The sequence below is a fragment of the Phodopus roborovskii genome, unplaced genomic scaffold (assembly GCF_943737965.1).
Source record: "Phodopus roborovskii unplaced genomic scaffold, PHOROB, whole genome shotgun sequence".
Lineage (NCBI taxonomy): Eukaryota > Metazoa > Chordata > Mammalia > Rodentia > Cricetidae > Phodopus > Phodopus roborovskii.
In genome coordinates, this window is record NW_026126408.1 from 12,266,333 (window position 1) to 12,287,002 (window position 20,670).

Here is a 20,670-nt window from a genome sequence, read left to right on the forward strand (position 1 = left end):
ACTGGATTACCGAGGGTCTCTTCAGAAGCGATCTAGCCTTTTCATGGCCGCACCGTATGTGAGCACTGTAGATATGAACACCTAGGCTGGATGTCAGGGAGACTTGGGGGAGCCACACAGTGGGGACAGGGAGGACATCTTCTCAGGCCTGCGAGAGAAGCTATCTAGCATACAGCAAAGAGGAATCACTGTCCCAGAACGAACTCGGGTTGCCAGGCATGTGGTTGCCGGGTGACCAGCTGGCTGTTTACCACGGGGTTGAGCCGAGCCACAGCGCCGGGGCTCACAGCACCCCACAATGGCCTCCCGAAGCGCGGGCACACTAATGACCGAATTCAATGCCACCTTCGTGCCCCCCGCCCTCATGCCCGGGTAAGTCGTCAGGCATCCTGGCACACCTGAACTTGCCGTTCAGAGCCCTTCTCCTCCCTACTGTACACACCTGATGGGACGCTGAGGCTCCGCCTTCTCAATATGGAGTCTTTGAGGGACCCCACCTGGCCAATTTTCTTTCTTGGCTTTCTGCTGTAACAGGTAGTGGCAGGTAATGGAGCTGGAGGAGCTAATGGCTGAGAATTAACCCAGGATGATACCATCTGCTATGGACGGGGCCAGAGAGATGGAGAAGGAGGAGATGAAAGCATACTTGTTTGGAGCAGCAGCCTGGCTTACAAACAACATGGGGAGGAACAGGGGAGCATGCTTGATTTTTCCAGGAATATTAGTATTTGTGGATTGAAGGAGGAACTGAGGCTGGGTGGGCATGGCTGGCAGAATTTGGCAGGGCAGTATTTGATAGTTGGTAGAGTACACTATCCACCTGACTTTTACACATACTCTCTTCTGCAAACTGAGTAGACTGCAAGATGAAAACCACAAGCCTCAACAGAACACAGTACATTTTGCACAGAATGAGTAGCTTTCCAGCAGAAGCAGCAAGGCATGGAGGAGCTGTTGTTACCATCATTTTCAGAAACAATACACGCTGAAGTGGCTGCAACCAGAGTCTGGGGCTCCAGTTTCCATCCATACGCTCTGTGTACAGGACCTTTCTCTGGTGTTCAGTCAGCTCAAAAAAAGACTTTGGCTGCCACCAGACAAAGCTGATTTCCCAAGGGCAAGCCAGGAGTGTTGGATCAGCTTGCCTTGGGGATCGCCTATTCATTCTTTCTTCACTTAGAAAAGACGTTGAGTGTTCATGGGGCATGTGCCAGGTGTTATATTGGATCCTGGGAAAATAAAGACAAATAGGGGAGAGATTGCCTTTGAGGGATCCCAGCCTTCTATTTAGATTTTCTTTTCTTTAGAGTTTGAGAAAGGGTTTCACTAAGTTATCTAGGCTGACCGTATGCTCTTTTGGTAGGCTAGGTTGTCCTTGAACCCTTGATGCTCCTGCTTCAGCCTTCCAAGTGCCAGCATTAGAAGCCTGTGGCACCAGGCCTGGCTCTCATGTAAATACCTAAGATTTAATTCAAATACATCTTTGTGGCCATGGCTAGCAGTGTTTTTTACCATATGCTGGATGTCTGTCATGAGGTTTGGCTTGATAAACTGATATTTTATTTTTCTTAAGCCTCCACAGACTTTTATTGGAAGAGCCTTTGCTAACATACCCTTAGTTCTTTGCTGTCTTCAGATCAAGGCCTGGTGTGCCTGCGGCCCTATCCCATAATTCCCTCACTCTAGAAGTTGTAGGAGCTGTAATTTCAGGGCAGCCCCCACAGTGCCTCTCTAAACCTACCACTTGTCTACAGTTCCCTTGAGTGCGCCTCCTATCCCATGATGCCTTTAGAAATAGTGATGACCGGTGGCCATAAATGGGGCTTCACTAGCCTGGACTAGGCTGAGCAGCTAAGCCCGTGTTGACTGCTTTCTTGTCATGATCTTTCTGTAAGAGAGATGCTTTCCTTCAAAGTCACCATGAACCAAGGAATGAAACAAGACAGCTGGTTTTGCTACACCTCACTGGCAACTCTGCTAACTTAATGAAAGAATCCAGGATTCTCTACCTCTCTTGGATAATTATTATTTGTTCTGTTCTTTTTCAAACAGTAATCACCTCCTTTGTAGTCTTATCTGCAGGCAGAAAATATTTGTGTTGGTTAGGACCACACAGGTCTCACAGCTTACCTCCTCGCTGTTTCAGATATGGACATGGAGGTCCTGGGGGTCTATGCATGAGCCCTTGCTGGTGACTATAAGAGCTGAGTTGGAGCCAGGTCTCTGATGCCTGACAGTAACACCATAACTCCCCAAGTACTAGGCTCACACTGTGATAGGTCCTTTACATGCCCTCTGTATAAAGGTCTCTAAGGCCCAGTGTGTGATGGCTCAGCAGGTAAAGGAACTTGATGACTCAAGTTCAATACATGGGACCCACATGGAGGAAAGAGAAAAACCTATTCCTGACACACCAGCCATGGCACATGCAGTACTCTAAAATTAATAAACAAAAAGGTCTTCATAGCAACCAAGAGGAGGAATGAACTTCTTTCCCAGGGCCATGCCACATACCCTTGTGACTTTAATAGTCTGCTTTATCCCAACATCTACCCTGAGCCTTCATGGAGCCCATCACAGGTCCCATTTACTAGGCAGAGAGGGAACAGAGTAGAAGGCAAGAGATGGATGCTGGAGCCAGCCTGCCTGGGGTTGAATCAGGGTCCCATCATTTTGTTACCTGGAGGAAGCTCTTTATCCCCACTCTGCTCTACATAGCTTATCTACTAAATGAAGACAATGCGTGCAAGTTAAAAGGCAGGGAAACCGCCAATATGCACAAAACCTTGTTCTTGGTACCTGTTATCTATTACTGTTAGAACACTGCTGTGTTTATAGCCTGAAGCTACAGGGGGCAGCACCAGATAAGGATGATAGTGATGGTGATGATGATGATGTCTGTCTGGTCAGATGACTATCAAAATGGCCTTTTGTTTCTTGCTGTTCCTAAGTGCCACACTGTCCAGGCACCTTCTGTAGATAGTAAATACTATCTCTATGTACCTGTTTTAGGTGCCACACTTTACTGGGTAGAGAATTCTTAGATCAGAGGCCCTGGGACTATAAGCCTTTTTAAGGGATAAGACTAGCTTCTGTGAGAGCCTGCCCTCTGCTTGCAGGACAGGTGTGGGTACTACCTTCTCTGGCTCTCTGTATGTTCATTCATGCCCAGCCTGCTTCTTGAAGTTCACTCCAGAGGAGAAAGCATGAATTCATAGCATTCACTTGGATCTGTGGCAGAAACCTTTGAAGCTGGGTGTTGGTGAAACATGCCTTTAATCCCAGCACTCAGGAGGCAGAGGGCAGGCAGATCTCTGTGAGTTCAAGGCCAGCCTGGTCTACAGAGCTAGTTCCAGGGCAGGCTCCAAAGCTACACAGAGAAACCCTCTCTTGAAAAAACAAACAAAAACCAAAGATGTTGCCATGGTGGCTCTAAAGCTAAGAAGGTGTGTGGTGACATCAGTACATAGTGTATATGCTTTCAGCAATTTCAGTTACCCAAGGTCAACCTCAGTCTGAAAATAAGAAAAGAAACTTCCAGAGGCAAATAATTCAAAAGCTTTACATAGTTTTTATTAGTATATTGTTATAATTATTCCATTATACCATTAGGTATTGCTAATTTCTAGTTGTACATAATTTATAAGTTAAACATTATAAGTACATATTATAGGAAGAAATCAAATATGGAAAGGTCAATACCCAGAGATTTTTCAACAAATAAACCCTCCTGGAAGAGGAGGCTTGTCTGTGTCTGCACTTGTGAAGTCCAGTGGGTAAAAACTAGAGAACACACATAATATGATCATGCGTGATGACTGTTCGCACACTTACTTAGTTTTTTCATCCCATTTGCTTAATCACGACTTTAAGTAACTCAGTTTTTTTACATTAGCTATTTATTCTTTTTTTTTTTTCAATACTAGCCTTTTAAACACCAGCCACATTTCTGATGTTTTAGCAACCAGTCATTTGAGGCCAGATGAAGGGAGTCCCAGCACCCCATCCCCTCCCCTGCCAGCTCCCTGGGGCCTATGGCTTCTTGATCAAGAATGAGGAGGTGAAACAGAGGAGGTGCGGTCGGGCAGTGCTCAGGGCAAGCCTAGCACATGAGGTGCTGCCTCCATGGTTGGCCAGTCCACCATGGAGTAGGAAACTGGTGTGGGCATGGGTGTTGGATCTGAGAGCTTTCATTTGTGTTCTTCCTTGAACCACACATAGAGAGGTTCTGATGCCATTGGTTGGCTAAGCACAAGGATTAGGTCTTTCACCCTCCCAGGCGACCCCAGTGATGAGGACTTTGTGATAGGGCAGGCACCATTGTAAACACCTTTTAAAAAGGATTCTCCCAGTGTGCAACCTTCCTGGTGTACTTCTGACAGCTCAACCTTAGGCTGTAGGGTCTGACTCAAGCCAGCACATAGCTATCTTCTGTGAGCCTTGTCCCAGCCTCATGAGCAGGAGGCAGGGGGCCTTCAAGCAGACATCAGACTCTGAAACCCCACTCTCCTAGTCTCTGCCCTTCAGGAAGTCCCATCTCAGGGCCCTCCTCAGTGGAAAACTGTTCTCATTTGCTGGGGTGTCTGGCAAGCCATTTATCTTTCTTTCCAGGGTGGTTCCCTCACCTCAGCCCCAAGGTCATCTCCTCAGGTCTCAGCCTGAAGCTGATGCCTCCACACAAGCTGGGGCATTAAGGAGTTCCCGAGAACAGAGCATCAGGAACCTGGGAACTGGGGGCTACATATCAGAGGGTCTCCTCTTTTCCCAGAGGAATGAGCCCCCATTTGTCAGTTCAGTCCAATAAACACAGAACACCTATTGGGTGGGAATGGCAGGATCACAGACAGGAGCAGTAGAAAGAATATTCCAAGGGGTCAGACCAGTTCAAAAACAATAGAAAGTGAATAGGTCAAAGAACAAAGGGACAGAGGGTGAGCAGGGCCCAGGGATTAATCAGTAGAGGCTTCCCTGGAATGAGAATACTTGGTACTTGGGTTGGGAATTTAGTTCCCAACTTACTGAGAATGCATGAGACCCTAGGTTCAATTCACAGAACTGTTTAAGAGAAAGGGTATACTTGACATCACCTGGAAAGGCAGATAAGATCACAGGGGAGAGAGGGGAAGGAGCCCTCTGGATGGAGGGGAGGGCTTGAGCAAAAGCAAGGGCTGGGGGTTCTATGGGTTTTTTTTGTTTTTGTTTGTTTTGTTTTGTTTGTTTTTTATGATAAATGGGCGTTTATTGGGGAACACTTAACACAGATAATAGTAAAGAACCATGGGAGGGCTTCTGCCCATCCTATCAGATCGGCTGACCCAAGAGAAAACCGTTCTATGTTTTCAAAGCAGCAGTCTACTTGGCTAGTGTGGGAAAGCTTCAACAGGAAAGTTAAGAACAAGGCTGGCAAGATCTCTTACACAGGCCCACAGCTAAGGACACCCCTCCCCCTAGGAGCTAGCCTGCTTTCTTCTTAATTCCACAGGCAGCAGGAAGCCCTCGCAGGTCCTGCTGGGGGTGGGGTGGGATGGGAGGAAGCCATCAGCTCCATCCTTAGTGGAAGGTACAGCAGAAAAGAGGCTGTTCACGGAATGGGAACAGCTGAATGCAGCAAGTTAATTAGTTAATAAGGCTGCTCAAGGGATCCCTGATGCTCATGGTAATTAATTTTAATGTCAGCTATGGGGCCAGCTAGTGCTCTTAAGAGGCAGGGATGGGATTGCTCCCTGCACACATAGTGATCCACAATGGGCTTTAGAATCCATTTGTGGTATTGGCCCAGGAGCCTCGCTCAGCATCTCCTAACTGTGTACAGGTAAATAGAGAAACATGGGGGCAGATGAGTGGGGAAGGACAGAAGGGGTGGGTGGGAGATGAGCTTGTGCCACTGCCATTCCCCTAGGTCACAGGGCCAACAGAAACAGGGCAGCAGAAGGTTCTACTATGGAACCCTACAGGGTCTGCTGAAAAGCCCACACATCCAGACGCAGCCAAGGGACACATACCTATCTTCTGAATGTGTCCTCTGAGTGCTAAATAATGAGAATGTGTGCACAGGCATGCACCTGGTAGAGCTGTGAATTCAGAAGGGAAGGCTGGCAGAACTTGAGAGAGTTGCGGAGGAGGGGGCTTCTATTCTATTGGGATGCAAATGTCTTGGCATTCAGAGAAGGTAGGAGGCAGGGAGCAGAGGAGGAGCCTGGCAGGGAATTTGGGGGTGGTGAAGAGAAGAATCCTAAGGGCAAGTCTCATTTCTTTTCCTGTGGGCAGGATGCTTCATGTCCTCTAGAAACCTGAACTCCCTTCAGAACAGGCCAGGGACACTGCCCAGTGATCTGGACTCCCCTCTCCTCCTGTGAGCATGGATTGAGTGTGGGGTCTTAAGAAGCACAGAGGCAGACACGTGCTGGCTTAGTTCACCTCTGGAATTAGCTTGAGGAGAAAAGGGTTTGTTTGCCTTTACTGATCTCATCAATGTCCATCACCATCACTGAGGGAGACCAAGGTAGGAACTCAAGCAGGGCAAGAGCCTGAAAGCAGGTACTGAAGCAGAGACCATAGAGGGATGCTGCTTACTGCCTTGTCCTATAGCTTGCTCAGCCTGCTTTCTTATATAACCTAGGATGACCTGTCCTGGGTGGCACCTCCCACATCAATCACTCATTTAAAAAAAAAAATGACCCTGTAAGACCCTCAGAATGAGGAGTCTCCTAGTTTCGGTCGGTACCCCCAAGAGCTCAATGGCCAGTCCAGTTGATGCAACACGCAAGAGGCTTTAATGAACAGGAAACATTTGCGCAAATGGGCTCCCTCAGCACACAGGCTAGAGAGAAGCACCATTCTCCAGGCACAGGTGTTTTTAAAGGCAAAACCCACAAGCTTAGGGAGGGGGTATGACCCTCTGTTCATGACCCTTTGAGGCCAGATGGTCTTGCTGCTATTAGGGTCAGGCCCTTAGGGCCTCAGGGTGTGCTAATTAATCTTGTCTGGGCAAACCGGAGTTACAGCTATCTCTTTGTTTCTTAAGGACCCTATTCACCACCTGCTGACTCACAGAAAGGAGGGGCAGTTTGAATTCTTGGTATCCTGCTATCTCAGGGCCAGTGGTTAGCAAATTCCACCTGGCATTCCAATTATTTGGGTTTCATTTCATTTCTTTGTTAGTTTGTCTTTCACCCCACAGTCTTTCCTATAGACAATCTGATAGAGACATTTTCTGAGTTGATGTTCCTTCTTCACAGCTGACTATAGCTGTGTTGAATTGACAAAACAAAATACTAACCAGGATATGTGTGGACTTGAGTCTGAATGTGAGGATGATAATCCCAATGGCAAACATCCATGTGAGGTACAGGGTGAGGTCAGAGAGGCAACTCTGTATTGGCTCTTCCTAAATGAGGAGGCAAGTCCCTGGGGGCAGAAGATCAGCCCTGCAGATAGAGTAGATACTGATGGCATCAGAGACTAAGGGCATGACTATGTGTATACTTCTGCTAGACCTGGGTGTCTAGAGGGAAGTGGCCAATGGTGAAGGAGATTGCTCTGACCTGGACAGAGGCTACAGTGGTGGTGGGTGGGGGAGGGTATGAGATATGGGGGCGGGACTTGGATGAGAAACGACTCTAGGAGAATTGAGGTTGTCTTAGTTGAGCATAGTTGTGGGAGAGAGGAAGGCAGAGAGAGAGACAGAAACAGAGGGGGGAAGAGAGAGAGAATTTGGGGATTGTATAAGCAGGATTGAGGGAGATCTGTGAGAAGATCTGAGAGAAGAAACAGCAGACCATGTTTTCTGGATGAGGAGGTGTTAACAAGGGCTCCATTATGTTGGGCGAGAGGGGAAGCGGGCAGGTTCCCTGTGTGTGGAACAGAGCATGAACATCTGTGGGCTGAGTAGCTGGGGCTGGAAATGGAGCAGGCATCATCAGTGCTCAGGAGATGGAAGCCTTCCATGGTGGTATGTCCCCCCCAAAGGAGCCAATCCTTGAAAAGAGAGCCCTGGGTAATACCAAGATGATACATGACTAGTGCTGAACCTCCACCAGACCTCACCAATCCCCTGCTTTGTGGTTCTCTCCTGGCCTTTCACAAGAACCCTGACCGTGGTCCAGCTTGGGTTGGAGTTGGTCCTTGCTGGTTGCCTACATGGCATGGCAGACAGGACACAACCTCATGACACTATTACTTCTGTCTGAGAGTTGGAGCTTGTGTCTCCCACCTCCTAGTATTGTGCCACCATACAGTAGGTTCCCAGAAAGGTGACTTGTACTTCTCTTTGTTCTTGTTCTGTCTCTTTCTCTCAAATGCATGTGCAAAGAAGAAAGCAGTAAGTCTTCCCAAGTCCAACACCCAAAGTTAACGTTTGGTGAAGTCTACCTGAGGTCTGAAAAATGGGTCAGATGAAGGACAGATGTGAAGTCACATAAAAGCCATTTTGTAAAAAAAAAAAAAAATGCAATTAGACCTTATTTACTATGTCAAAATGAAAGTGTGAAATTTAATCTCACTAGGATGAAAGAGAAGGAAACTGAAATAAAAGGAAAGACCAGGCAGACTTCAGATAAATGTCAACTCATCAGAAAAAGATAATAATCCCTCCCAGATCCTTGGGTGTGTGGGGGTTGGGGGGTGTGGGCAGGGAGAGAGCAACTAAAAGCCAACAAAGGCTGAGAGTCATTATGCCATGTACTTTTGACGGTGTTTCCATTTTCCATGGCATGGTTGACTGTTCAGAGACATTCTCAGTGTGCTCCTGTCTCCCCTCCACCCACCTCTCAATTTTGGTTGCTCAAGTTATTTTTACCTTGACAGGTTTTATAACATTTGCTTCTGTTCCGCAAGCAGCACTCACCTGGCTGCTATTCCTAGCCGTGTTCGTGAATAGGTTGGAAGATCACCAGCCTTCCTTCTCACAGAGCCTCTGCTTGACTGAACTTAGCTGTTCCTTTGAGTCACCCCTTGTTTGGCAGGGTGTTTGTCACGGAACACTTCTTTTAGGGAGAGCCTGTGAGCACTTTGCTTTCTACATCCTCATGCTAAGAAAGGTCTGAATGGCTACTTGACTGGTAGTCTCAGGTTGTGTGAGCGTTCTCTACAACCCACATTCTCCCCTGCCTTGTTCCTTCCCTCCATTCTTTTCTTTTTTATTGGTGTGGCATCTTAGTTAAGTGTTTCTACTGCTGTGAAGAGACACCATGATTATGACAATTCTTGTAAGGAAAACATTTAATTGGAGCTTCTGGCATGGCAAGTCAAAGCATGCATCCCTCCTTCCAAAGAAAAGGTGCTATACAAGCAGTCCAACATTCACAGTCAACTCACCCCGCAGATGCCTGTCCCCCATAACATAGCAGCAAGAGAGTCATGGAGCTCCAGTTTCACTGGGACTAAGGAAAGATGAAGCAATACCTCCCTCTCACACCTATTGTCTTTGATTTTGCAGCTTACTGAATCTACATTTTTAGGAGGCTTCCTCTACAGCATGAGACATCTCAGGAACTCTGCTTCTGCTTCTCAGAGTTGCTTCCTTACAAACAGGGATCGTCATTGGTACAAATGGAGCAGAGGGGCAACATGAGCCAAAGACATTGGATGGCCCTGGATGGCCTTGATTAAACCTAGAGGTTTATGGTTCAGTGGTGAGACAGAAGTGGGACTGAGATAAGTCAGGAGGACCAGGTTGAAGAAACAAAGTTCCGTGTCATTCCTTAGAGAAATGGAGACATAAAGGAAGAGGAAGGGTGGGACGTGGGAGGCAGCAGAGTCTCCTACAAAGCTTCACAGTCTAGAAAAGACTAGTGCATGTCTTTAGGCAGAGGGCAGAAGTGAAGAGAGGAGAGATTAAAGATGTCTGGGAGGAAGGACAGAGGCTGAAGAACAGGAGAGACCTGACAATGAGGCAAGAAAGGTAGACCCCAGACCCAGGAAGGCACAAGCTATGGTAGAGAGGAGCATTCTGTCTTTTGTAAGTGTCCAAGGTAGACACGAAGGCTCACAGGGGGGAGGTAACAAAGACTCCTGAGCCCTCAATTTCTGCATCAGAGGAGGCATGGCTGTCAGCAGGAAGTCCAGGAGGACCAGAAGAAAGGGCTCTGAAGTGGATAAAAAAGCATCAAGAGCCCACAAGGTCAGACTAGAGGGAAGGGCTGGAGAGAGACCTGTGAAGCCAGTGACGCTCTCCTAGCATGGTCATCTCTGTGCTAATTTTGCATATTGCTCTGACTCAGGCATATCTTTGCTGCTAGATCCCAGGCAGGCCCACTGGTAGGCATGACAGTACCAGGAACCTGAGGGAGTTGAGATATTTTGACCACAATGGAAAGCAACCAGCATGCTTGTCTGTCACTCTTACAATTTTTCTTGCATTTTTCCTGAAGATACAGGGAAGGAAATCATGTATTACTGCCTAATGCTAGGCCTACACATGGTGTTAAGGAGGCAGAGGCCCAAGGGGACTTCTGAAGACACAGAACCCTTGGGGCAGGATGAATGTCTGGAAAGTGGAAACAGACAAGTGGTAGTTCCTTGTATCATCAGGACTCAACTGGGATTGCCCTGGTGTGTGGTTGGACATCAGTTCTCAGGAAGGGTGGTTGTTGTCTTAGGGCATGTATTAGAAGTTCCTGACCTTCTGGTGTTTGTTAATACAGATTCAACTGTGCCCATCACCATTACTGTAGATATTCTATCTGTTCATCATTTTATCTGTTTAATAAACAGCTTGTTTTCTCCCCACATACCATGTGCCAGACCAGGTATGAGGAACCAGGTGCTCTGATAGGTAAAATATGAACCCATCCCACATCTGAGAAGCTTGCTATCTGGTGGAGTGCATGAAGAGGTGTGGCGATCTGAACAGCACAGAAAGGGATGCAGGTGATGGAGGGGATCTTAGGGTGCTAAGGGAACAGATACCCATTCAGACTAGGAGAGGGAGAAGCTCATAGGCGTGTTATTTGACAGGTCTCAAGGGACCATTTAGTATTGGGAGGCAGAGCATGGTAACACACTCAGGGAGTAGAGACAGGAAGATATCTGAGTGTAAGGCCAGTTTAGTTCCAATCAGCCAAAGCTACATAGTAAGATACTGTTTAAAAAAAAAAAAAAAAAACGTGGGTGGGAGTGGGGGGTGGGCAATGACCAGGGACAGGAGGGAGTGGAATGAAAAGATTGACATTCCGATTTTGGGAGACAGAATAAGAACCCAGGAAAAGGGGGCAAAGAGGAGAGAGGTCATAGGTAGCAAGGGAGCATGACACCTATAGAATCTCAGTGCCCCTTAGGCTTGGGATGTCAGGTGACCTTGAGATTTGGGTAGGCAGAGCTTTTAACTACTTCACTAAGGATTTGATGTTGGGCAGTGCAGGGTCTGGACTGTGGGAATGGATTCAAGGAGCAGAGGTTTGAGTACAGTTAGGAGACCAATGATGCTACCAATGGTTAATGTCTCAATGAAGGAGATATGACTGAGGTTTAGTGATACAGGTAGAACTTGCTGCCTGACTGGATGTGAGGGAGGTAGATGTCTACATTTTCACCTGGACAGCTAGGGAGAACTCTTTATGTAGTTAAGACCAGACTTCTGGACAAAGTAGGAGTGAGAAGTTAGATTATGGTTACAGCCATGGCTGTGTGTCAGAACAGACCCCAAAGGAATGCCAGCCATTAAGAGGCTGTGAAATGGAATTAAAGGAAAGTTTAAGCAGGAGAGGAATCCATCAACAACAGAGAGCTGATACACATGTAATTGAACAAAAGGACCAAGTTCTAGCCCCTCCACAGCCAAGGAAAGCTACTGAGGCCAGGTGTACATTAGGGCTGTCCCTGCATGGAGGTCCAGAGAGGCCATTGTGTGAAGCTATGAAGGTAAAGCCTGAATTTTTTGGAGACCTCAAGATGTTGGAGGTGTCAGAGATGCAGGATGTCTGGAAGAGCTGCTGACAGGGAGTGGTACCAGCCCAAGAGAAAGAAATTGTGTTGCAATCAACAAAGCTGAAAGGAGTTGGAGATCTGAAGAGCACTTTGACATCAGACATGGAGATGAAGAATTTGGAGTTTACCCTGCTTGTTTTAAGTCTTGCTTTTTGATCCAGTATATTATCACTGTGTTCCCTTTCCTCTCTTTTGGAATGATACTGTATATTCTGTACCATTATATGTTGGGAGTATATGACCTGCTTTTTTATTATGATTTCTCAGTGGGCTACAGTTAAGTGATTGCCTTAGTCTCAGAAGAGAGTTGGACTTTGGACTTTTAAACCGTCTTGAGACTGTGAAAGTCTATAGGCACTTTTCAAGTTGGATTAGATGCATTGTGCATTATGGTATAGCTACAAGTCTATGGTGGCCATAGTGAAATGTGGTGACTTGAATAAGAATAGCCACCATAGGCTCATATATTTGAATGCTTAGATAGCAGAAAGTTGAACTATTTGAAAAGATTAGAAGGATTAGGACTGTGGTCTTGTTGGAGTAGGTGTGGCCTTACTGAGGATGTGCATCACTAGGGGTGGGCTTTGTGGCCTCAGAAACCCACAGCAGGCCCAGTATTTCTCTCTTCTTCTCTGCCTGTGGATCAGGGTGTAACTCGGAGCTACTGCACCAGAGCTATGCGCCTGCCATGATGGCAATGGACTAACCCTCTGAAACTCTAAGCAAGCTCCCAATCAAATGCTTTCTTTTATAAGAGATGTCTTGATCGTGGTGTCTCTTCACCGATAGACAAAGACTGGGAGTCTGAATCCAATTGCCTACCACCCACATAAAAGTTTAAAATCTAAGTATGGCAGAACACATTAATAACGTAAGCACTAGATGTCTGGAGGGTTCACAATGCTCACTAGAGAGCCAGTCCAGCTAGGTAAGCTCTGGATTCAGTGAGAGATCCTGTCTCAAAAAGTCAGGTAGAGAGCAATGGAAGAGTTGCCCCCACATTGACCTTCAACCTCCACACATGTATGCCTTCTCTCTCTCTCTCTCTCTCTCTCTCTCTCTCTCTCTCTCTCTCTCTCTTTCTCTCCTCCCTCTGATGAGTGGAAAAGGATGAAGAGACTCAGAAGAATGATCAGGAAAGTGGGTATGAAGGACAGGGTAATCAAAAGTGACATTTCTAGGGTGGAGGGGAGATGCCCTCTGCACTAACAGCAGGGAAGTCATCAGCAATTTCGACAGCAGCGTGAAGGAGAATTGGATGTCGGATGGTGAGGAGTGGAGGGCAATAGTGTGACTGTACAGACTGGAAAGCTTTGGGCTGTGTCTGATGTGCTGGGCAGCTTCCCTCTGTAAGCCCCATGTAGCTGAGGGTCTCCCATCCCAGAAGACCTTCTGCCTGCACACCTTCTGTCCCTCTTGCTGGGCCCCCAGGCCACTTGAATAAGCATCTTGTGAGGCCATGGGAATGTCAACCTGAAAACCACAATCTGGAGGAGGGGGAGGATTGGGAGGGGGGACCGATGGAAAAGATGGAAATCCAGCACTGGTGGATGACATTTTTGGAAAGAAGTTTTAATTAAAAGCAACAGTACAACTCTCCCTCAAAAGTGAGGAGGGAGTTTGTTCTACAGCCAAATATGGGTGTCTGTGTGTCCAGAACTCACCGTTAAATTATCCGGAATACCATGTTCCGATGTGGTTATGGTTCAATGAAGCTTTTATAGTAATAGAACAAAGAAAATCCTAAGTCCAGGCACTTTAAAACCCTTGGTGGGGCCACTGAGTACATGCTCGAAGGAGTCTCCTCTGTTATTATCCCCACATGCTGTCTGATGACATTCCTACTTAGCCTTTTGGTTGGTAGAAGATAGTTTCAATTTCATACACTCAAAAGGGTTTTACCTACTAGTCACTGGATATGAGGTCAGACACAAAGGTGGGTAAGGAATGGCTGTTTAGTGGGCTACAGATAGCGCAAGATAGAATGTGATTAGGCTCTGGACTGGCAACATTCCAACCTCTCCAATTCCAGCCTCTTTGATTAAAACATTGAAGTTTAAATCAGTTACCCAGTATTGAAAAAAAATTTAGTTGAAGGTGCAACTCCTTTAGGGACCTTTGGTTCATAGGAACAAGATCCAGCCAGGCCTGTGTTACAGAAAACCAAACACCCACAGCATTTCACTGCTGAGCCCCGCCAACTTGTCTTCTGTCTCCCCTACGATGAGATTAATGAGATGACGACTGAAAACCAGGGTTAAACAGAGCCCAGACTCTTCTGCCTGGCCCCCGGAGATCTGGGGGATCCGGGTGCGGGTGATTTGCCTGTAGGCTCCCTGAGAGGTTCAGAGGCCTATGGTCTAGGGGACAACCACCCAGTCAACCCCTCTGTGCCAAGGAAGCAGTTCAGAGGCCTGTTCATGTGTCCTTCCCCAAAGACCTGAGGTCTTTAAGAATCTTGTCAATTACCAAGAGCCTGTCTGGGAACTAGCTATGGATGTCATGAAGTTGCATCCTCCCCCACCCCCACCCCCGCTATCACTGCAGGTATAAAGGCCATGTCCCCGGTGTAGCTTCCTCCTTTGGCTCCCCTTACGGCACCACCACCTTCAAGTACTTCCAGGACCTCCGAAATACAGCTTTGGAGAAGAGCTATGCAGTCCTCAGTGGGGGCTGCTTTCCCACCCTCTTCTCCCCTAATCCCTCCATGGTGCTGACCAGCCAAGCAAAGCACTGGGATCGCTGGCTGCATATGCCCACCTACACCCGATTCAACTTGGACATCAGGCGCAACTCTGAGATCACTAACTTTTACCAGGTGAGCCGGCCACAGCCAAAGCCTGGGAAGGACTGGATGGCTGGGGGAGTGGAAGGTGTCTTTTCCAGAGTTTCAGGGCCAGAGGAGACCTTCCATGTTCCAGGGGTTTCTGCAGTCCTGTCTTGTTCAGTCCACAGTCAGTGTAATTGGGGAATCTTCAGGGATGCCCCTACCCCTTCTTTCTGCTCTCTCTATCTAGTCTTTTAACCCTTTGTTTCTGTCTTAGTTCCTATTGCTGTGATAAACACCATGACAAAAGAAACTTGGGGAGGAAAGGGTTTATTTGGCTTAGCCTTCCACATTATAGCCCACTATGGAAGGAAGTCCCAAGGGAACCTGGAGGCAGGGACTGGAGCACAAGCCCTGGGGAAATGCTGCTCACTGGCTTGCTGTCTGTGGCCCCTCAGAACCACCTACCAGAGTCAGCACAATGATCTGGGCCCTCACACACCAACCATCAATCAAGAAAATGGCTCCCAGGCTTGCCTGCAGGCCAAACTGGTGGGGGCAGTTTCTCTATTGAGGTTTTCCCTTTCCCTAATGACTTTAGCTTGTATGAGTTGACATAAAACTGGCCAGCACAGGGTACTTGCTTACTTCTTACCCAAAGTCCCAAAACAAACCCCAGGGAAAATCATACACGATCTAAGGCCCCACTGAGATTTCCTGGTACCCACTAAGCCTGCACAGTCCCCATTCCTCTAAGAACAGGCCCCGGGTCATCCTTAGCCCAGATTGGACCAAACGGTCCGATGAACATATGAAGATGAAAGGGACCTACACCTGGTACTTTTGTTTCTCTGACTCATCAAGTGTCCCCAGTACGGCACAGGCACACAGGCCTGTCCCCTTGGTTGGAATGAGGGTTCAGTTCATGCCAGCTCTAGGAGCCCTGTTCTTAGCAGTATCTTCCAAATCTTCCTTCATAACCCCCCCCCCCAACAGAACCTGGTAGGAAGAACACAGACCACAGATTCTGCCTGATAACAGAGCAGGGGACTTGTCTGAGTAAGGAATATTCCCCAGGGGCAGGATGAATCAATGATCTCAGGCCTCGAAAAGCCATGGGACCATCCCAGTGTGCCAGCGGTAGCCTTTCTCTCCATTTTAACTCTCACAGACACATCTGCTCCAGGAGTGAAGGAGAAGCAGAGCTTGTGTGCACAATGATGTTCTTAGGCCATGATTGTGTGGACATGAGTAAGTGTACTTAGGGCATGTGTGTGTGGACATGGGTAGGTGTGCTTAGAACATGCTTGTGTGGGCAGTGGATAGGCATGCACACGTTTAGCTGGGATTTCAAAACTTCTCTTAGTCGCTTGGTGTCATTTACTCACTGTAGCAAAACTGCTATGTGGGTGTCAGTATACCTGATGGGCAGAGGAGGAACTGAGGCATAGAGGACAACAGCTGGTTAGCAGTTGAGCTGAGTCCTGGCGATCCCTGGGGACTGTGGCAGGAGTATGGGGGAGACTTTTCACTCCTGACTAGGCATAGCCGGGAACAGGTGATGCAGCAACAACCTGTTGTGTGTTCTTTGGCTGTGCTGTAGACAGCACAGCAGCAGCGGAAGTACTACCAGGACAAGACCGGCACGGTGCCCCGTGTTCCCTACTTCGTGTTGCCTGTGAAGGAGCTGGACCGGTACCCCCTACCCACCGACCTGTGAGTGTCCCTATCTTCCTCTCTGTCATGGACATGCACACACACACACACACACACACACACACACACACACACACACACACACACACACACACACACACACACTCTTTACCCAGCCCTAGAGCCCTGTCACTCAGAACCAATTAGCAACCTAATGTGAAGTGCCTGCCATCAGAGGCAGTTGCATTGCAGGGAGGGGCCCAAGTCCAACAACTTGTGGAGGGAGAATGCCAGGAATGCAAGTAGGCTAAATCAGAAAGTGTTTTCCTGACCAGAGGCATGCTCCATAACCTGTGCGAGAACCTGTCCACTGCTCCCTCTACAAGGGCCCCCTCTCAAAGCTGAACCAGTCCAAACATGGAGCTGCTGCTGCCCTCTGGTGGTTAAATAGGACACTACATTGACTAGAGCCAAGCCATCCACTTGCTACCCCCACCTTCTAGCCCTCTCCTATGGCACCCAGTCTGGGAAGTTCTGGGAACCTAGTTGCACATCAAGGACTTGAAAATACCTTAAATGCCTAACTAGCCAAGTAAAAAAAAATTTAAATGCAAGAAAGCATGTTGTCCCCTAGCTCTCGCAACTGGGGCTATCTGGGAGAGTCTTAGCCCACCTCCAGGGAAGACCTACTTTGCCCTGAAAGGTGAGCCAGGCAGTGTCACTCCCTCCTGCCATCTGAGGGGTCACATGCTTATTCCTAGGTGCCTATGGGCGGGGTAAGGTGGTGACTTGTCCCTGGGCTAAAAACCAGCAGGACTCCAAGCCCATTCCTCACTCCACTCTTACAACCCACCTCTCTGTGTGAGCAGGGGCTGTTAGGAGGTCAGGGGGCAGGTGTGGGGTTTCTAACCCTTCCTAACCCCTCACAGAGCCCAGCCTCCACATCCTGATGTAGATAAAGCAACTGTTCCCACAGTTTGGTAGATGGTGCAGGCACTGTCTCACCGCCTCTCTGTGACATAGGTGGGTCTGTTGATAAGTAGGTAAGCTGAGTCCGGCGAGGAGCTCAGGAGTTGTGCCAGGTGGCCTGGTGGTTGGAGACCCAGTCTGGGAAGAGACCCATGTCTGTTGCAGTCAACCCAGTCTTTGAGTGTGACCTACTCTCTAACGAGGCAGTTCTGAGCCAGTGTGTTCATGGGGACAGATCTCCTGAGATCTTGCTAGATGTGTTCTTCTTGAATCTTCAGATCCTTATAGCTCTTCACCGAATTACCCAGTAGTCTGTGCTGCCGACAGTGCCATTTCTGACCCAGATAATCCTAAGAGCCCCGGGAAGGCCAGTGGTCAGTTCTGTAGCCTGGAGAGGCTCTGTCTTTTTGGAGTTCTAACATCACCATCATCATCACCATCGCCTTCACCATCTTCACCATTGTCACCATCGTCACCATCACCTTCCTCACCTTACCCATCATAATTACCGTCACCAACTCCATCACCTTCATCATCGTCACCTTCGTCACCTTGCACATCATAATTATCATTACCATCACCACCATTACCTTCATCACCATCACATTAACCATCTATCACCCTCACCACCATCTTTACCATCATCACCACCGCCCCCTTCCTCACCTTGCCCATCATCATAATTAGCATTACCATCACCATCCATCACCACCATCACCTTTACAGTATCAGCAGCAGCAGCCACCATCTCCTGTAACCTTTACCTTTCATTAAGTGCTTTGTATGAAGAGCTTCACTTAGAACAAAGCCAACTGGGCAACAGTAACAGCACTTCATTGTTACATGGGTTTGTTTACAGCCAGAGATAGTACCTGAATCTATACCCAAGTCATGTGACTTAGCAGCTATCACACTGCTGAATGGCTACAGGGCCACAAAGCTATTGTGGGTACATGGGGCTATGGTGAACACTCTTGGCCCTCCCCACCAGACATTCTTGCCTGACAAAGGCCTCATCCTCACCCCCAGGCCTCCTCTGAGCCCGAAGAATAAATGGCACCTTTTAAGAGTGTCCCCTGACTACCTGAAGACCTACCAGACCTTCCCATCAGGGAAGAGGGTCTCCTCACAAGAGCGACAAAGGAGGGACAATTACTTTGAGTTCAGAGCCTGAAACTAGGCTGATGCCAGGGAGCCTTGGCCTGACCAGGCTGGCTGGCTTGCAATAAAACCTTCAGCCACAACCATCCCATGTGCCTCTCCTTTGGATCCTGTCAGCATGCTTGAAGGTATCCCAGGTGCCTGGGGGAAAGCTAAACCTAAGGGATTCAAACTAAGATGCTGTGTCCAGCTGCTGTGGGCCACCCAGCTGCTCCCAAGTTGCGGTAGGTGGGGCCAGTGGGTCTGACAAAGGTCAGCTCACAAGGCTGCCCATGCAGGAGACCTCACATCTACTTTCACGGTATAATTGAGAACACCCAGCCCATGTTCGTAAGTGGGTGCCATGGCTCCCAAACAATTGCGCTGGGTATCAGTGCTCAGCTCTTGTCTTTTTTCCTTTTCCCTTTACTCAGTCTGGGAGTTCAACCCATGAGATAGTGCTGCTCACATTCCAAGTGCAATCTCCGCCCTCAGTTAATTGACTCTGTAAACACCTCACTGACACATTCAAAAGTGTATGTCACTAACTCCCTGGGTGTTTTTTAGTCCGATCAAATTGACAATGAAATAACCCTCACACATGGTGAGGAATGCTCCCTGGAGCCTTGGTGTCATTTAATTGATCTTATGATAAGGTCTGGGGACAGCATCAACCTCCCTCTTCACTGAAGATGTGGAACTTCCAGGATGCTGAGAAAGTTGCCCAAGCACACACTGTAAGGAAACAGCACTGACAAGATTTGAATGGAGCCTTTTGGACTCCCCAGTCCTGGCTTCTCTATCACACACCCATGTGGAGACAGAAGGGGCCTCTATGATCCCAAGGGGCCTGGAAGCTCTTGAGAGAAGCCGTCTGTACAGCATGGACAGGTAGGAGTTGGCTAAGTAAGTATCTACCCTTGAGCTTATGTCTTTTTTTTTTTTTTTTTTTTTTTTTTTTGGTAACAGTTTTCTCTACATAGTCTTGGGTGTCCTGGAACTCACTCTGTAGACCAGGCTTGCCTCAAACTCAGAGATCCACTTGACTCTGCCTTCCAAGTGCTGGGACTGAAAGTGTGTGCCACCACTGCTGAGTGAACTTATTTGTTGAAGAGCTGGAGGAGTAAGCTGAGACTAAACTACTCTTAACAACATGGCCATGGGAAGTGGGTGCTGAGGTCACAAGCCTAGGTGACCTTTGAGGGTCAAAGTCTGCTCTCTCAATGTGACTGCTTCCAACCTCCTGGGAGACTTTGACAGGGCAGAGGGCAGGACATAACAGCCCCATAGGTGATTCTGAGGAGGAGATCTCAGCTCAGGAGTGTACTATGCCATTGGGGTCCCCCAGCATCCATCCCTTCCTGGATATGATCAAGGAGACTCCATCGAGCACTGGCTGCCTATTGCCTCCAAACAGGTGAGTCAAACCTAAAGAACAGGATCCAGTATACACTGTAACAAAAAAACCCTTCCAGTGTAATTAGTGCTTGTCTGCCTCCCTCAGGACCAGGATGAGGAAAACCACATGCCCAGCAGGTAGCCATCTGGCAGCTGCCACAGTTCTCATGATGAGCTTCTCTTATGTCCCAGAGTCTCTGGCCAGCTGGACCCCAAAGTGTCCCCAGAGTCTCCAAATTCATTGCAGGGCTTGGCTGAATACCAAAGCAAATAAGCCCTAAATGCTGGTCACACATGGTCCCATCCCCAGAGCCCAAGGGTGGCAAGCAGGGCCAAGATGTCTTCTCCGTGGGCAGAAGACAGAAAAGCCAGGCGTCAACTGGAATGACAGCTATGCACACATCCCTGATACTGCCCTGGAAGGTGATGGGTCACGAGTGAGTTCCAGAGGAGGGAGGGTTGAATATTTTCCTTCTGAACTTTGTTCCATTTGGCTCAGACCCCTCCTCTGACACGGGTTGAGGCTTGAACTCTGTCCTCAGAAAGGATTGCCATCCTGACTTGCCTGGAGTTTTTAGCAAACCCGAGCCATAGAAAGAGCTATTCTCAACACCAGCTCCCTATGTAGGACCCTGCTTTCAAAAAGCAGTGGGTATGGATGGGCTTAGGAAAACATTTCTTATTTATTTAGTAAACAATATTCCAGAGGTGAAGGAGGGACAGAGACAGTCATACTTCGAATCAGATCCGCCATGCCAGGCATAGTGGTCCAGTGGTCTCCCTTGAGGATGCTGAACCACAGGGTTACCTCTACA

General features: G+C 48.1%; 1 protein-coding gene across 1 annotated transcript; it reads left to right on the plus strand.

The window, feature by feature from the left end:
• The first annotated feature begins 255 nt into the window (after positions 1 to 255).
• Fam166c (family with sequence similarity 166 member C) lies at positions 256 to 18,564 on the plus strand. The gene is made up of 4 exons (XM_051181901.1): positions 256 to 372; positions 14,473 to 14,743; positions 16,296 to 16,408; positions 18,347 to 18,564. Exons 1-4 carry the CDS (start codon positions 299 to 301, stop codon positions 18,489 to 18,491), a joined length of 603 nt encoding a protein of 200 aa, XP_051037858.1. The 5' UTR covers positions 256 to 298; the 3' UTR covers positions 18,492 to 18,564.
• The last annotated feature ends 2,106 nt before the right edge of the window (positions 18,565 to 20,670 follow it).